This window comes from Clarias gariepinus, chromosome 3 (genome assembly GCF_024256425.1).
Source record: "Clarias gariepinus isolate MV-2021 ecotype Netherlands chromosome 3, CGAR_prim_01v2, whole genome shotgun sequence".
In the NCBI taxonomy this organism is placed as follows: Eukaryota; Metazoa; Chordata; class Actinopteri; order Siluriformes; family Clariidae; genus Clarias; species Clarias gariepinus.
In genome coordinates, this window is record NC_071102.1 from 18,626,109 (window position 1) to 18,645,809 (window position 19,701).

The following is a 19,701-nucleotide window of genomic DNA, read 5'->3' on the forward strand; positions in this document are numbered from 1 at the left end:
AATCAAATTGGAGTTATACTAGTTTCATGTAAAACTGACTGTAAAAGTATTAGAGTGTGTGACAGCACTAGATTATGAAGAGTCTTAAATAGAAAAAGAAAATCTGAATCTGAAAATCTGCAAAATATTTAATAGAGACCCAGTGAAATTGCTGGAAGTATGCTGACTAAGCAACATTTGAGAGAGCATCATGCTATGGGCAGCAACTCTTCAGCAGAGACTGGGGCTTCAGTCAAGATCAAAAGAATCCTGAATACCAAGACTATTTTGGTATGGGTATTTGGTATTAAATATCTAAAGATAAAAAAAAAAAAAAACTCACATACAAGCCAGATGAGCTTTCTACACTTGTTTTAGGGCTGCAGCCAACAGTACTAGCCATGCTAACAGTGCTAACATTTTTATCATCTCAGAGAGAAAGTAAAAACCAGGCAGGACCAGTTAGCACCAGGAGGAGGAGGAAAGGAACTGCCAGTCCTTTATGAGCCACAGAGCCCAGAGCCATTCAAACAATTAACTTTTCTCTCTGATGCAGTCAGAGAAGCTGTGGGCCAATACGGAGTGAATGAGGAGCAGCTACTCCCTGCAAAATATTTTGGTTCTCAAACATGGACAGCACTTCCCATTACATAGTTCCTATTACAAATATTATTTACTGTATGTTGGACATTCCCTGTTTGCACACTTCTTAGGTTCATGTACAAGAATAAAAATTCTTCTTCTTTTTCTTTTGGCTTTTCCCTTTCAAGGGTCGCCACAGGAAACCATCTGCCTCCATCTAACCCTGTCCTCTGCATTGTCTTCTCTCACACCAACTAACTTTATGTCCTCACTCACTACATCTATAAATCTCCTCTTTAGTCTTTCTCTAGACCTCCTGCCTGGTAGTTACAACCTCAGCATCCTTCTACCAATATTTTTACAGTCTCCAAACTCCAAAGAGAACCTCATGTACAAGGATATAAATTATCTTGCAATATTAATCACATATATCATACCTCTGCTGCTCCTTTTTTGTTGTGTCTATATTCACACTGATACTGCCACATTCCTGTTCTTTCTATATGGCTTGTAATATATTTTTAAAGTTTTTAAACTTTTAGAAAATTTCAGGCAATTTCTATCTTAGTCTTTAGTGTATATTTTTTATCTACTGCAAAGTTTATAATCAGGTGTGGACATCTGTATGTTGTACTTTGTACAGTTGCATGTAAGAAAAAGAAGAGTGAATTTTAATTTAAACAAAAAAGTAACTTCTACTGTATTTAATAATCCACTGAACCAGATTTAGCCACAAGTTCTGTCTAGTTGTCTGTTATATTATTACAAAAAACATTATAATTTTAGGATTAACAGAGTTGAAGTTACATTTATGATGTCATTTTAGTAAATGTAAAATAGTTTCTCAAACCATCTGTAGAATATTTTGTTCGAACAGTTTATATGTCAGAATTTACCACAATTACAATCATACTTTATGTTCAAATCAAAAGGTTTAATTTGAAAATTCTCGAAACTATCTTGTGCTGCTGATGCTGAGTTATCAATTGTCAGGTACATAATGTGTCTTGTTTGATTTTTATGCCACTAAATTCAAACAAAGGCATCTGTGTTCTGTCATTTACAGTCAATGCGCTTTTTCACAGAAATCTCAACTGTCTCAATTACAAATATTTTTTCAGAGTACTAGATACAGTAGGCTGAGCACGAGAGACCTCAGCAAAAGCAGACACTGACAACAAGTGAGTTAAATTTGATTAATATAATTTCCTTAAATAAAGTGAAGCTTGCCATCTATCCTTGCTAAGACACATATTATTTAAGACACAAGGAGATCTATCTCATTTGGATACGTTCAGACACATTTTGCACAGTTCTTTGTAGAATTATTGCTTCAAGTTTTTAGGGTATACTATCCACAACTGAATTTGAGCTTTTCCTTCTATTCTGTGTTTGTTTGCTCTGCCATGGATTGACAAGATTATTTGCAAAATAACAAAAAATTTAAAATCTAAATAATAGTTGGGTTGTTAAAACATATTTACCTTTTACTTCCATCTGATGGGTTTGGTAATGTGTGTGATTTTTTTAAGCAGTTGACTTGTAATTTAATGTAATCGGAAGTTTTCAACACTGAAGGCGGGCAGAAGAAGAAAAAGAAAAAAAGCATAGAAGTGTTCTATATCATCGGTTTGTGTTTATTCCAAGAATTCTTTAAGTAACCAGTGGAAAACAGTGCAATCAACAGAGAGTGAACAACCACCCGCAGACACTTTAAAAATGCAAATTCTGAAGCTATTAGTAATTCTTTACATTTATTAAAGTCGTACGGTTGTTATGTTGTGAGCTAAGATTACTTATTTATACCTCACACTGCAGATAACATGGCCACAAGTGTGTATCAGGTCATAATATCTCTGCTTGACTCCTACAGTCAAGTGAAGTGCTGGTGAGAGTTTTACTAGCTCATGCTAGGTAGCTCAGTAGTTAAGGCACTGGACTTCTGTGAAAGGGTTGAAAGATTCCAGGTTCAAACACCTGGAATCTGCATGCACCTGTTCAGATGTTGAATGTAGTAAGTAAACAACACTGTAAAAAAAAAAAATCTGTCAACATAACTGTCAGAAAGCAATAGTACACTGTTAAAATAGAATAATTATCTTTAAAGAATGTTTTAAAAATGCTTAAGAACAGATAGCCTAATTAAAACTACTAGTGTAAAACTAAGTGCAAAAATGGTAATAGATTGTATATTTTTTATTATTATTATCTATATTATGTTAAACTGCTAAAAGATTTAAGATAAAAATACGAAACCTTAATTTTTGCTTGGAATTTATTGTTTGTTATTTGCAAATAACATGACATCATTAACAACATCTTAGCATCAATGTTAAACAACAACCAATTTTTAACCATTAATCATTTTTTTCTGTATTAATTACAGCTTTTTAAATCTTCTTTTATTCCTACACATGCATCACAAAGCCTACATACTTACTAAACTAAACTAAACTAAACATTATTTAACTTAAACATTAAAATACTCTTCAGGGTCCACTAATCAATCATTTTTCCACCCTTCACTCACCCACCCACCGAATAAATAACTGCAGAATGCACAGTTTAACAATAAAGAATATAATAAAAAAAACAAATTAAAATTTAGTGGAACACAAATGAAGATGCTGGCAACACAAGAAGCTTTCTACTCTCTTCATTTAAAGTTAGCAATGTTTGTAATCAACGAAAGAACCTTGGGATAACAGACTGCTGTTTTTTTTTGGACTCTTTCTTCTCCACCTTGATCCCCTTATCTGGAACTATCTTGAAAAGGCACCTGCAAAGACAGAAAAAAAAATCAATATAGTGCCACAAACAATATGATCAGAAATTCTGTGATATGATAATTTTTATAATAATTAAAAAACTATTTTGAATAGTATAATTAATTGAATAAGAATAAACAGTTCCAGTAATCTAGATCGTGTATCACACTAATTAGCAATTTATCTGATCTATAAATCTATGGGTTGCGTATGTACAGCTTTTTTTGCTAAAAAAAAAAAAAAAAAAAAAAAAAAACATTTTCTAGTTACACTTTCAAGTCTGCATGAACTTCAGAGTTGCACCAAATTTCGCTGGATAGCTGATGTTGAGGCAGTAGTGCATCACAAACATCATTATAAGGGCCTCATCACAATTTGTGACATGTTTCACAACGATCTGGTCCACATAAAGAATCCCACTGTCAGAGGAGAACTCTGAAATAAGAAAAATAAGAAAAAACTATTAAGTTAAAAGAACACTAACATTGTGACAATTACAGTATTCGGCTTGCATGTCATTCAGTATGGCACAAGTGTAATCCAAATGACGTGTGGGGTTTAACCAAAGTTTTCTGAAGCAATACAATTACTATTAAATTAAGTTGTTACATTTAATAAACTTATGTATACAATAAAAGATCTGTGCTGAGATTCAGAAACCTTTGTGACACTTTAATGTGGTATGTATGGACACTAAAATAAGTTATGATTTGATACTATACCTATTAATAAACAATCTAATAGTAATATAAAGTGCCCAAATTTGTTCAGAAGCCTTGAATTCCTATCATCAGGGGATCGCTGGTTCGAACCACGGGTGATGCTGTTTTCCTCTCACAGCCGAAGGCACAGAGAGAGCTGATTGGCCGAGCTCTCTCAGGGGGGAGGAATGAGAGGTACTTGCGCTCCCACAATAATCACGGCCTTACAGCCAATCAGGGGCGTCTATGATTGGCGCATGCGGAAGGAGCGGCTAGCACTTTCCTTCGAGTGTGTTACTCCGCCCCTAATGGTACGTGAGCAAGCAGTTCGAAAAGATGCAGTCGGCTGACGTCACGCGGTTCGGTGGACACACGGGATATTCTTAGCCCTCCCGACTGAGTGGTAGATTGCTGTAGATTAAGTGCAGGTCAGGGAGCTCAGTGCAGATGATGCGCTCAGCTGATTGCACCACCCTCTGTAGAGCTCATCTGTCCTGCATGGTACTGTTCCCGAACCAGGTCGTGATGTTTTCATCAGGATGATCTCTATGGTGCAGGAGTAGAAATTCCTGAGCACCCTGGTGGGCAGTTAAAATGGGTTCTCTGACAACATCCATACCTGTTAACTCTTTAAAGTGAACCAATATGACACACATCTCGAACAGATTTGGCCACTCTTTCACCAGAACCCGGGTCTCTATTCCACTAATGATGTTGCTTCTTTGATAGAAAGTTGCCACCACTTTTTTTCAATACTTTTAGTGTTCTTGCTTTTGTTTTTCTTTTGTGCATGTTCTTTAATTACTCTTGTGTACATTTCTGAGTCTCTTTCGTTTCATTAAGTGGCAAGCGCTTTGGTTGCCAGTTTATACAGCCATACGTATCTGTTCTCATCTTATCATACACTCTTATCATATTGGAAGGTGGGTATTCTCCCTAACTTGTGCTGGATGTCTGTCTTTTCAGGAAAAAAGAGTTTTCCGCGTTTCTCATGTTGGCAACTCTACTCTGCAGCTGTTTGGTGAGGTCGTCATAACCATTACCTACAACTTGATCTTCAATGACATCTCGGAATGACTGAGGATATTTTTCTAAAAATTTCAATATGATGTTCCTTCCCTGGTGAAGGGCAGATGCTCAGGATCTCAGCTACCATCAGCCGAATCAGTTCACATCTTTCACGTCCTGTTGGTCGCTCCTTGTTTTTTAGCTTTCTGGTCATTTTTAATGGCATTTTACACCAGGGTATCTTAAAATTAAAGTGCCAGTTGTTGTTTACTGGAGAGGGTCTATGAGGGTTTTAGATTTCACTTGAACTTGTGGTAGATGACGGTTAGTTGGAATTATCTGCACTGTATTCACCTAGAGAGAGAAATTATGTATTTAAAAAGAGTTCATGAAATTAAAGCAATAACTACAAGCCCTGAAACATTATTAAGATCACATAATATTACTTTATTTAGGCTTTAGATATACTTGATGCACCTCTGTTTAATGAATCATTAGAAGATAAAGTTTTTTTTAAATCAGCCAAAAGTTTTAAATCAAATACACTTGTAGATGAAGGCTCTCTGCATAGATTCAGCTGAGCTGTGGTAAGTTGATCAGGAATCTTATCTGCATTCTTCTCACCTGCAGAGAGAAAATAGGAATTAGCCTTGCTATCAATCACTTGCAAAGCTAGAATAATAGAATTAATCTTTTATGTTGTGAGGATATAATATACTTGCAATTAAATATACTTACATAAAGCATTAATACGTCCAATACATTTCTAGCTTATTGGCCTCAGGACGTTAACAAGATCTGTCTCCTGGACATATTTTAGATCTTCCAGGGTTTTCACACCTAAGGACTGGAGAGTCTCTAACATCATTTTAACTTAAATTTGGCAGCACATATCCAATGAAGTCAACAAGCTCACTGTCTACATCACCCATTACTAAGAAAAAAGGTGTAAGACATAATTTAGTGTTAGGCTAAGCATTCTCGAACTGCCAAATAAATCTTTAAAATTTTAGCCTGAATTATATTTTAGTATATGTGTCTGCATTTTTGTAAGTAGATGAGGGTTTCTGTTTTGACAACTCTCAAAACCAGAAAAATACTTGCACAATGTCATACAATTAACCAAAACCTAATTTATAAGCATTTTAGACATCTTCAAACATGACTTTAAAGCCCACAGTCAAGTACAATAATCATTATATTAACTGGTGCTCAGTCACAATCACTATCACTATCAACTACGCTGTGCAAAAGAGAAATGACTCTAGCTCCACACAAATGATAAGTAGGCAAAGGATAATAATCCAACAACAGCTCTCTATTTAGACACTTTATGTCCCCACATGCTGTGTAAATTTCATAAAGTCCCAACTAAGATGAACTATAAAGAGTTACAAGGAAGTATACATTTTTATCCATCATTAGTATGAGTTTGATTTGTCCAAACTCTGTTGGCATTTATATATATAAATGGGTTCACGGGAGCACCATAAAGCACGAACATGAGGCGAGGTCTTACGGAAAAAAAAGTAATTTATTTAAGGAAAATAGGGAAGAAAGGATTAAAGGAGTGAGGACAGAAAGAAAGGGAAGGAATGTTGTGCACGTGCAGGTCTGGTGGTCAGTGACCCGTTGGCATGCGGGCACAGGCTGGTGAGAGATGGTGAAAGCTGTGTTCTATAGCGCGGGAGACGTCCAGGATTATTAACGAGGTTGGCTCACCAGCCGTGCCTCATTCCATGGGCCTCATTAGGGGAGGGTGCCTAGCTAGTGAGCGAGGAGCGATATTAGACAGGCGCACGCCGTGACAATAATAAAAAATAAAATAACATGAAAGTGAAACTACAACACAAAAAAATCATACTATTCTGTGCTCAGAAAATAATTTGCAGAGCAATAATTTTTTGATAAACTACCAAAGACAAGGTAGGTATAATGTGGGTGAAGCGTCGCAGCAGAGTTTTAGCTGGAAGTTTTAACGTTACCTAATAATTGTGCTATCCAGTTTTGCTTTTGCGATACAAACATTTGCTCCGCATAATAAACAAGCCTGTGGTGGCAGTTTTATGATTTGGGTTTGCTTCTGTTGGTCAGGTCTAGGCTCATAGCAATGGTATGAGCACAAATATTTGGTTAGCTGATGACTCGGATGTACTGATTGAGCAGGTTTTTCCATCAATGGATTTTTGTTCTCTGATGGTGTGGCCATATTCCAGTATGGTGATGGCAGAATCAATCGGGCTCAAGTTGTGAAAAAGTTCTTTAGAAAGCATTAAACATGCTTTGACCAGGAATCCAGACTTTGACCCTATTCAGAATCTTTGGGATATGCTGAAGAAAGCTTTACGCAGCAGCCCAACTCTGATATCATCAATACAAGATCTTGGAGAAAAAGTTATTTCAACTTTGAATGGAAATAAATGTTGTGAAATTGCATAAGCTTATCAAAATTATACCACAGCCATAATCAAGGCAAAGGCCCTATAAAATATTAGAACTTAATGTACTGTAGGTGCTTTTGTTTTGCATGCAAACAAAAAAGAGCAAGTGAGACAAAGTTACCAGAAGAACTTACATTCTCCAGCATGCTCAGTAAAATCTAACTGCTGTTTTACTTACAGTACTGCACACTCTCACTTTAAAGAGAACGAGCGAGAGAGAGTGAGAGAGAGAGAGAGAGAGACCCATCTTGTGGCTTTTTTGCCCACAGGAAAATGGAGTGAGATCTGGACTTCTTGGAGGCATTTCTTGGAGGACTTTCTTGGAGGTCCGCATCGTCTCAGTCAACATCCTGGAAAATGCTGGAGAAGACACTGGAGAACATAAAGACTGAGATTCAGGAGGTTCTCACCAATATCCCAAACAACATTCTTCCGAAGATCCTGACCATTTAAGGAAACCAGTGTTGCCTATTTTGAAATTTAAAGTTTTGCTTTTATTTTCCTGTGTAGTAAAGTACATGTAGAAATTGTTTCAATAAATTTGTATTAAGAATATGGACTTTATTACCAATTTTTGTATAGCTAGTTACTTATCAACTAGATAAATGTTGAATTAATTAATATTGTATTGTTGGTCCAGCTTCTTACAGTAGTATTTGTTGAGACAACAGGTAACATTGTGTTCTTGAAAACTTTAAAGACACAGACTGAATTGAATATGCAAAACAAATTAATTTGAGGCAGCAAATGACCTTCCCTGGGATGCAATCACATGATTTTAAAAGAGGGGTGACAGCTGGCTTTTTGGAGCTACAGGAGGAGCCTGAACAAGCTGTTGAAGTTGTGCTGTGGTGTTGGAGGGGACTGGAGTCCTAGAGGGCCTGTGTAAATATGCAGCAGCTTTAGGAGCAATTTGGTCAGGTCTGTGCTCTGCACTAAGCTCTAAATGGACTGGATGGACACGCAAGAATGTATTGGACTTGAAGAGGCATGCTGCCTTCAGATTCACATGCTGTGAAATAAACTCTTGTAGCCATAAATTATTTTATTTGTGTCTGACACATTGGGAAAAGACTGTTCTTAGCTAGCTTTTGGTTATGATATTGTAATATAAAATGATCAATAAGAGACTGATAAGCCTCTGATGCTCTCCAGGTATTTTACTAATTTTACTTTTACTGAGCAAAATAGAACCTGTATTGTCCTGATTTATGCAGATCACTGTTTTAACTTTAACTAGTTTTGGAAGAATAAAGTAAAGTAATTTTTGTTCATTTTAATTGTTGAGGTGTTGTTAGGCCACTTGAACACTTGAACCAACTACATCAATGGGCTACAATTGTAGCAATGGTAGAAAACGTACCTTTTTGAGTAGATGAAAAGTTGGGCTAAGTCAACCCTAGAAAAATATGATTAATTGAACCCACAATTAATATTACTCGTGCTGACTTAAATATTTGAATTAGAAGTTAAGTCAACTTAAGATTTTGAACTTCATACATGTTGTATCAACTAAACAGCAATGTGAAATATTTTGTTTGGCCAGGAAATTTCTTTAAACATTAAGTAAACTTTAAAAAAAAGAGAGTATTTTCAATATTGCTGACCTACTAGGATTTTTGCATGATACCATCTCTATAGTGTTCACAGAGAGAAGTTAAAAAAAAAAGAGAAAATATCCAGTGAGGGCAGTTCTCTGGGTGAAAATGCCTTGCTCATGCCAAAGGTTCAAGGAGAAAGGCAACAGGAACTCAAATTACATTTCATTACAACCGAGTATGCTGTAAAGCATCTTTGAATGCACAACACATCAAACCTTAAAGCAGATGTGCCACACAAAGTACCACTCCTGTCTGCTTAGAACAGGAAACTGAGGCTACAGTCCAAATAGGCTCACCAAAATTGGACAATAGAAGATCAGAAAAACGTCACGTGGTGTGATGAGTCTTTCTGTTAAGACTGCCCCCACTATCACCAGCTTTCAATTCATTAGACCACCTTTAGGACGTGGTGGAACGGGAGAGTCGCATCATGGACGTGCAGTCGACAAATCTGCAACGACTGTGTGATGCGCTCATGTCAGGACGGAAGTAAAAAGTCTCCGAAGAGTGTTTTCTTAAAAGGACGAGCAAGGTGTACCCAGTTAAGTGGCCGGTGTATGTGTGGAAATAAAGTATGTCCAATATTATTAAATATTTACAACACGATAGTTAGATCAAAGGATATGGTAGCAAGAAAAATATCATTTTGAAATACAATCTGAATGCGAGGTTACTTTTGTTGACATGGCAATGTAGAGGCACTTGGGTCATTGTGCGGCATTTGAAGCGATTATCTTAAAGGCTTTTTTAAATGTTTTATTTCTAAGACTTAAGCGTTAATCTATGAGACTTTTCTCATTTCGTCTCTCTCTCTCTCTCTCTCTCGCTCTCCCGAATTAAGAAGTCACAGAATGCCATTATTCCTCCTCTGGGAATTCAAAAAGGACTGGAGAGCACGTTCCTTCTGGTGATGACAGTATTGACAAGTTATCGTTGCATTAAAAAACACTATAGGTGCCATAAAAGTGTAGACTATTGGACTATTTCCAGATTCCTTTAGAAAAATAGAATGATGGGAATAGGGGAACTACATTCCAATGTGGGATTCGCTAATGCACTTAAATATTTCTTAATGTGTGTACATTCCGTTTAATAACGACGTTCAGACTAAATAATGGTAATAAGAATGATACAAAGCCATAATACAATAAAATAAAATACGTTTATTTTGTTTATTCATGATAGAATATAATTACAGTTCTTCAGTAAATATGACGTAAAGCCATTATCCTTGACTGATAAAACTCAGCTAGACTGGGCTGCAAAAAGACACGGGAAACGGGGCTGATGGGGGTTTTCAGAAGTCCTTTAACCTCAATTGATAATAATAATAATAATAATAATAATAATAATAATAATAATCAATATATATGGTATGTTTAGTAACTTCTTAGTTTGTACTTTAGATAGTATTTGTTGATACCATAGGTATTAGCCAAACGTTTCATTTAAAATGTATTAATAAACTACATATTTGACGGAGAAACACGAGCTTGCGCTTTCCGACTTCTCATTACATCGAGAAGATGTTTTTGTTTCATTAATTTTAAGAGAAAGAATACTGGACAGAGTGAAAAACAAACTGAGACTTTAAAAAAAAAAAAAAAAAACCTGACAGACAACATCACCATACAAACAATTATAAACATTTCTTTGTTAAAGAGCACGTTTTAATTTGCTCACAATTAGGCAAAATTATAAAAATGAGTAGATACGTGAACGATAACGCATTACAACGCTCGCATTATTGTAAATATATCATTTATGTTACGGCTGAAACTATTGTCAGAGTTGTGCACGAATCAACACATTTTGATTCGCTTATTTAACTGCACATGACGTCATAACCAACCTGTATGGTGCTTAAAATTACAACACCCCAGGGAAAAACACTTTTCCGTGTTCCTGTACATAAGTGTCATGCATCGCTTTTACTAACCAGCAAAATCATGACAGCGCAAACAGCCGAGTAAACAGAGTGAGCTGATGTGACGAGGTAGTATAATGCAGGCTTCTATTGAGCCAACCAGCACCACTGTCTTTCTATCTTTAGCTTAAATACACGTTTATATAGTTCATTGTTTTCTAGACTACACGAGGTAGGCGTGCTGTAACCTATTCCCAGTTAATATATTTGCATTAACGCGGCAACTGTAATTATTGCGTCCCAAAATGCACTAGCCTCTTAATTACCTTTACCTTGATTGCCTACTATCTTACAATAGAGCATAACACACTGTAAAGTCTCACAAATAGTGCATTATTTTTTAGAGACAATGTGCCTGGTGGGCAGCTCTAGTTCTATTCATCCACCAATTGTGGATCTGTGGTGCTGAAATCCACTTATAATAAGACGACAATAGGCCATTAGGCCGAGGAGTAAGGATCAGTTGCAGATGAGCCGGGAGATGGCGTTGACGGTGCAGAGAAAGAAAGCTCGGATGAAACTTCTGCCTTTTCTGGACCGTCCCCTCCTGTCAGCTCAGTTTTGGGCAGCAGTCCCTCTTTTTCGCGCTTCTTCTGTTTCATGCGACGATTCTGAAACCAAATCTTCACTTGAGTCTCATTCAGCTGAAGAGCAGCAGCTATCTCTACACGCCTTGCGCGCGTCAAATACTTGTTGAAGTGAAACTCCTTCTCGAGCTCTGTAAGCTGTTTGGTGGTAAAATTGGTTCGCACAGTGTTGGGCTGGCCGACATAGCCATACTCTCCTACTTTCCCTGAGAAAAAAAGACGAATAAAAGACAGAAATTCAGGCATCTTCAGCATTGGTAGTATTAATAAAAAGGCCCAAATATTGTCAGTTTTGGATCTGACAACCAAAACTGACAATATGTCAAGCTATTAATACTCTTAGTTTTACGTGAATGTCAAGTCATTAAGTTTGCTAGTAAGATTCCATCCAGTCACCTGTTTTTGGTGGATTCCGCTTAACTTTCATCCAGTCAAACGTCTGCGTCGTTGACACGCCATCAGATAGAGATGAACAGCACGGGTTGTGATGTGACGCGTGCAGAGAAGAGAGAGGGTTTGAACAACTTGCCAACAACGTCAAATTTGCCTGATCCTGACCGTGACCATACGCAGCAGCTGCAAACTGGAGTTGCCCAGGTAAGCGAACGCTACTGCCTGAGTAACCGTGTCGAAAATGATGATGACGATGATGGGATTCGACAGTATTTCCAGAGTAAACCAGCGGCCCGCACTGACTTAAACCTGCAGTGGAGTCAGAATCCTGGTTGACGGTGTAGTGATTATAACTGGTGCAAAAAGTTTGAGCCCCGTAATGTGGATGGCCACCATAGGCGATTGACAGTGTACCGGCTTTATGTGAATGATTTGAAACAGAGTCCGGTGACGCTCTGCTCGTCAAGAACCGCTCGCTCCCGTTGCAGTTATTTGCCGTGACGGAACACGACTGGAACGTTCCGTGATCTGCATGGAATGCACTGACAGAACACGAACCCCCGCCACCCCCGTCGCCACCGCTCATCACTGAGTAGTCTAAGAATGTATTCATTCTGGCATTGCAGCGTCTCTCCTACTGTCACGCTAAACTGTATATAGCCACAATCACGGTCCACAATCACCCGCCAGCCTTCCGCCGGCTTCAATCAGCGGAGTTACGCGGGAGGCGGCGCACAAGTGATATGAATGAGCAGTGACAGTCACGTGAGCCGGGTCAGCCAGTTGCTTTTGCCGGGTGTTGAGCCCCACGCGCGTCGCGCTGACAGGTAGTCGTTAAAGACTACAGCTTTGCTAATTTCGACCTTAAGTCGATCATGATGACGTAAGCACTCCCACTGGCTCCTACTCACTGACTGAAGAAACATTTGTGGTAGAAGGTAGAGATCATGTACTGCGCGGACAATTGGGAGCCAGGACCGGTGCACAGATATATTGGAACTATAATGAACTATGCCAGTGTCAGGTAAGACGACATGCAAATAATTAACTGCATCGTTTTCACTTATCGGATAGGCTAACTGAATTACTAATTAGAAGAAATTCCTCTGAGTGTAGTTCATTGTATTCTGAACGACGGTTATTTAGTCGCCATTTCTGTTCACAGAGAGAGAGAGAGAGAGAGAGAGAGAGCATCGTCTCAGAACAAACATTTGAAATATTTTGTGAAAATATCAGTAAAATTGCTAAAGGAGAAAAACAACAAACTGTCACATTTTCACTAGGCTGTTGGTGTGATACACTGGAATCTTAATTAAACAATACACCTACGGCTATCAGTTTTAATCTGCACACTTTCCTTTAGGAAATTATCATGATTTGAGTACTTTTAATAAAGTTAAAAAAAAATCATATTTTCCAAAGCCTTTCGACTGGGTGCACTGAATCTTAATACAATTGTATTCAAAAATACTTCGAGGTAAGCGAGAGAGACGCTTTATTGGTTCAAAGGGAAATTTTTATTACCAAATTATGTCAAAACATTATTAAAAGAAAAACAATAGTTTTAGAAATATCAAAGCTCGAAACGCATAGAGCCAACAGGTTGCCGAAGAGCACAAAACAAGCAAATACTATTTAAATTAGTTCTTAATACGAAACCTAAGGTTAAAGAGGCTAGGTCACAAATATTTTTATTTATGGCCAGATTTTTTTTATGTCTCTTTTTTTTACACCGCGTGTGGAAAACTGCAGTTAGGTATGTCAATGTTTATTTACTTTTTCATTGCTTTACAAAAATAAATTGTAGAATGTTACTTACATTTTGTTGTTAATTGGTATTTAACCAATTAATCTTTTCATATTGGACTGTATTACGATAAACCAGCGAAGTAGACAAGATGGATTTTACACTGTTCACAATGTGAAAGCCATGTTGACATTTTTCTGTGAACAGGAAAGGAAGTAATAGTACTGTACTGTATACTGTAATAGTATTTCACTGGTTGTGGACGGAAAATTATCAGTTGGAACTACTTCATCTCGGATCCTCAACTTCTCTTTTCCCAAATGGGAAAGGACATCATCACAAATTACCACTTACAAAGCACCCGAAACGCAGCATTCTTTACACTATGTCAAGCCGGAATTAAGATTAAAATTCAATTAATTTCACGGGTACCTTACAGAACAGGAAAAAAAATATATTTTTTATATACATCCCAGTTAGTATGCTGAAATCAGGGCACACGGTTATCCATGATACAACGCCCCTGGAGCAAACGGGGTCCTTGTTCCAGGCCTCAATAGTGACAGCTTGTCGGTGCTGAGGCATGAAACCTCTATTAGTAACCCGGAGCCTTAACCGTTTGAACCACTACTGCCCCATGTGGCTGTAAATGTTTTAAAAAAATTTCTCCAGTTTGGAGTTTTCTCCAGCTGAACAAATTCAATTATAATTATAATATGCATTTATTATAGTTATTTTAATTATATGATCAGTATAAAATCAACTTCTCGGCAACATTTGAAAATATACCTCAGAACAAACAAATAATTATAATTCAAACAAAAGTAGTTTCAAGTTTTATTGTCATATACAGATAACACTGAGGCATCATTACCGTAATGAAATTCTTAGACCCGTGTTCCCCAACTTTACATAAACATATAAATATAAAAGAATATTATAATATAATATAGAATATTATAATATAATATAATATAATATAATATAATATAAGTATGTTATAATATAAAAAATGCACAATTCTAACTTAATCTCAAGTAAAAAGCAAATTTTAACTTAGTGCTGTGTCTATATCTTTAGAGACGGATATCAGTGTTTTAATAATGTGTTTATAATTCTATCTATTCTTTGACTGCACTACGACTGAATATTTCTCTCTTTTTATGTTTCCATCTGATGGTAATACAAAAGCACAAGGCCAGGCCTTAAAAATAGACCAGACACGGTTTGTCCAAAACCGTCCTTTGCCATAATGGGTTCATACTCAGTTGAGCTTAAGATTAATTTCGGTTTCCAAAAACGAAGCTAATGAAATTTGCTGTGCTTCATGAAATACGCCTGAACACTCCTGACTTCCTGAAATTAGAAGTTGACATTTATCGCGGACCACAAGCACCACCATCACCACCGCCGCCACCACCAATTTTTTTTTAAATGATAATAATAATAATAATAATAATAATAATAATAATAATTAAAAAAATAATAATAATAATACACTATTTAACCTATGTAGCCTAAATGATCATGTATCATATGTAAGTACATGACTGCACTTTGTGCTCTAGATTAAAAACATAGATAAAAATGCGGATGCGGACCGGCTTTTATTAGTTCAGTGGTCCCTGCTATTGTCTCGTGCTGTCAGGCTGCGTGAAAGAGGTTGATTTATGAGCTTGTCAGGAAATGAAGCATCTCAGGCATTTCCCCCATGTAGGGCCTCAGACAAAGACTCTAGAAAGAAGCATCCATGATGCATTTTAAACGTAAAATGAAAATTTTAAATTTTTTTGTATGATTCCTACATTTTGTTTAAACTATAAGTTTACTGTCTGATACAGTTTGTGACGAAAAACACAAGTGCATATTTAAACTATAGATAAAAAATAAAGACACCAAATTATTTTATTTGGTCCAGGGATAGAAAAGTATATTAATTTGAAATATTAGTGAACACAAAAGGCAATCAAGATATCTTATCTCTATAATAATTTAATGTTAACCTATATGGACATTGTGATAATATGAATTTTTAAGTTTTCCAAAACTCGACAAAAATTTTTTTTCATGTGCTTTATTATAGGGTGAGGCATGTAAAACATATGTGAAAATAAATACATTTAAAAAAAATTCGACGTTATCACTGGATAGGTGCTCCTGCTGCTGAGAACCTGAGAGCACCAAAGTGGCTTTTTAAAAGCAATGACGAATCCGTTAAAATGCTAAGTCTCGCAAAAGCCAATTCACCGACAGTGGACAACTGAACCTATTAGGACTAAGTAGGCTTGAATATTTGGCCTTGGGGATGCGACTAAGATTGTTGTCCTAAAGAGGTAACAGCACGGTTCTGACAGTTGTTGCGAGCCAACGGGGAAGCTAATAATGGCGCCATGTGAATAGAGAGTATTACACTCATTGTAGTATAGGATTATTTACGTTTGGATTGATAGACGGAACTGTCTATCAACGGTTTTCCTGGCTCCCTTAGATTGTACGAGGCTGCCGTTTGGGATCCGTAAGATGGTTCTGTAACCACAAATCAACTTGGCATTCAGAAAGGTCAGTACCACTGAGAGAGCCTATAGGCAGTGTGTCCACCGTAGCACATGTATATCTGTCGCAAGCATAGATAGCTAGACAAGAGGTGTTTATCTCATGGATTACATTATTCTTAATAAAGTCGATGCGGTGCGGTTGAAAAAAAATTGCTGAAACAAGATTAAGAACATAGGAGATTAAGTATTACATATTATTATTTATAATAATATGTAACATTGCAGCCCATATTGCCTATTACAAAGCGTATAGGAAGTATAGGTTACTGAATGCAGAGTAACCCCAGACAGAACAGTTCGACATTTTTTATAATTAAATATTAAAATGCGTCCAGGATGCACACAACAAACGTAAAGCAAGCATTGTTAGATAATAATAATAATAATAATAATAATAATAATAATAATAAATAATAATAATAGATTAAAAAAATACTCAATTATTTTTATTTGGCTTGAATGGGTTTCAGTCGTTTCGAATTTACAGAAAATTGTCACATAGCTTTGGGTGCAGTTAAGCATTTTTATTACCAATCCGCATAAATTCACAAGCCTTAGACTGTCCATTGTCGGAAACCGTCACATGGGCTCGCCTCTTTGTCGGGATCTGTCTTTCGTGTTCGCGGTGTGTACGTTAGCCGTTAGTTCTTGAAGGCCTTTTTTTGCATTCCCTGCTGTTCCGGCGGCCATGACGCTGCTGGTCTCCGGTGCTCGGGCTAGGAGAAATGTGCGCGAAGAAAGTCGGGATAAGCGCTTGTAAACGCGTAAAGCCCTTAAATAAAGGGCTTTACGTACGACGGCATCTTTTCATGCGGTCGTACGGTGGGATTTTCTGTCTGGAGGATGGTTTACACCGCCATAGCATCTTCAACAATTTGAGCGCCGTTGTGTTTTGCAGTTAAACGAGGCAATGGCACCTTAGCTTGTCGAACACCACATTATTTCGACAATAGTTTATCGGTGGTGCCTTATAACATAAAATTTAACTATATTCCTTTAGCATTTACCTACCATTTACCATCGTCTAGCCTGTGATCAGCTGGCAAAATTACTTTCAATAATGACATCTTGCATTAAAATCTACAGCATTATACAGTAAGTAGCGTCATATGATTCAATAGCAAAGTGCAATATTGCATAGGGATTACATAGTAAGGACCACTTTTAAACATCCTGCGTGTGTGGCATATTTAAAACGTGAATTGAAAGACCGAGAGTGACCGCTTGCAGTTTGTGCTTATACACTAAACAAAGAGGCATGGAAACCTGCGTGTGATCAATCTTATGCACCAAAAGGTCTGACAACATCGCTCCCCCACAACATATTTCAGCTCTTTAACTCTGCGCAAGATCCAATACAACCAGAAACAGACCAAGAAGCCACTACAGATGTTCTCTAGCGTTTTATTTTGTTTAACACTCAAATTATATTTGGTACAAGTGCAGTAAGGGGTAAGTAGCCAAATTCAACTGATTTATTCGAGTTAATGTTATGTACAGTCTAGATTTCTTTTATTCAATTTCTTTACATAATTTTTTGTTTAATTTTTTTTGAAGAATTATTTGACCAATAGCAATTACAGTAAGAGACTAGCGAGCATTAAATTGCGAGGCTTAGTTGTAAGAGACTAGTGAGTGTGGATCTCTTGCTTTCATTAGCATATATAATATGCACTTCATCAACTCAGTTGTTGCTTTTAAAAAAAGTAATCATATATTTTTTTATATAAAGTATGCTTTATGCTTACGCCCTAGGGTATTAGGGTTTTAAGCTGCTTGAAAATTACAGATCACTGCTCTTCAGTACACAAAAAATGGTCAGTGGAAATTGCATAAAAGTAAGCAAAATTGCATAAAAGTAAGCAAAATGTGCTTCCTTAAGCACAAAGAAGCCCAACCTAAAATATGGTAACAGTCTACCTGTATTTCAAATAAACATTTAAAAAGTGTTTTGTTGTGCTGTTTGTATATATTGTATGTATGTATGTATGTATGTATGTATGTATGTATGTATGCATGCATGTATGCATGTATACGTTGTAACACTGTAATACGTTGTAACACGTTGAAACTTTAATCTCTCTCTCTCTCTCTCTCTCTCTCTCTCACGCAAATATAGGGACCTGGAATGCTGTCATAGTGTAATTGATGAGTCTGCTGGGAGACCGGGGTCGTCAACAAATAGCAAGATGCAAGCAATTACTGAAAATTACTCTGTGACATGTGCAAGTTTGTAATGTAACAGCTTTTAATGACAACAGGGATGGTTCAAAAGTGAAATTTAATGTTTTAATGAAAATTAACAGAACACGTATAATTTGTTAACTTATGCAGTAAAATTGCTCTACAACACTCGGTATTTAGTGTAAAGTCCTTTATTTTTCAAAACCTGACGGATTGAGTCAAAAAGACGTCTGGTGCCCTCACTCAATCTATGCCTTCTGGAGTGCTTCCTGAAGATCATGAACAGAATATGGTTACTTGACTGCTACTGCCCATTGTTGTCCAACAGTTTACTGTAGGTCTGGAGATTACCCAATAGTTTTTACATGTTACACTCAACGATCAGTTGAGTTTTCACAGTTTTCTAGACATCAGAAAAACAGCAGAGGACAAACTTGGCCAGTAAATCAATTCTTAACACCATCATTTACGATTATACGGTCAATCCTGTGATTTGGAAGAAGTATTTAACTAAGTGTTTAATGTCTGATATACCAATATTTTAAATCGTAAGACATTAAAAATGACTTTGTACAATAATGTATTGTACCATTGTCATTATAAATGTAATGCATTTAAAAATACTCATTTACTTTTGAAAATATTTATTTGCTTTTGAAGAAAGGGGATGTTTATTTTAATTTTTTTGATTAGTTCTTATTACAGTCAAAATATTGCTAAATGTTGTGTTTCTTAGTCTTTAAACACACAAAATGTTTTTATTTAAATGAATGCTATAGGTAATTTTAGTTGCTAAATAGGTAACTGGCTAAAAAATTCTAGCATGTTAACTTGATATGAATGTGGCATTTTAAATATGGATATTCTGCCCAGAAATTAAATTTTTGTTTGTAAAATTTAGTTTCTATATCTCTGTTTAATTGTGTAATTAAAAAGAAAAAAACTTACTGATATAGATAACCTTAATTATAGATAACTTTAATAAGTAAAAACTTTTATTTGAGTGTGATGTGTCAGAATTTGGTTGGTAAGTAAGTGTGAAAAGACACTTGAAGACATTTGAAAGCAAATAAATAAGGCAACGGTTGCATGCATTAAGTTCTAATATAGTTATTACAACTTTGAGGTAAACATTTGATGTTGGATTTGAGTGAATAATAACAACAACAACAACAATAATAATAATAATAATAATAATGTTATGTTCAATGAACGTACCCTATATGGT

At 36.4% G+C, this 19,701-nt stretch overlaps 1 protein-coding gene across 1 annotated transcript; it reads right to left on the minus strand.

Moving 5' to 3' along the window:
* Positions 1 to 10,521: 10,521 nt before the first annotated feature.
* Positions 10,522 to 12,618, minus strand: hoxa1a (homeobox A1a). Its single transcript, XM_053492261.1, has 2 exons — positions 11,991 to 12,618; positions 10,522 to 11,800 (listed from the first exon to the last, which is right to left on the minus strand). The coding sequence occupies exons 1-2, from the start codon at positions 12,598 to 12,600 to the stop codon at positions 11,448 to 11,450; spliced, it is 963 nt and encodes a 320-aa protein (XP_053348236.1). The 5' UTR covers positions 12,601 to 12,618; the 3' UTR covers positions 10,522 to 11,447.
* Between the last annotated feature and the right edge of the window lie 7,083 nt (positions 12,619 to 19,701).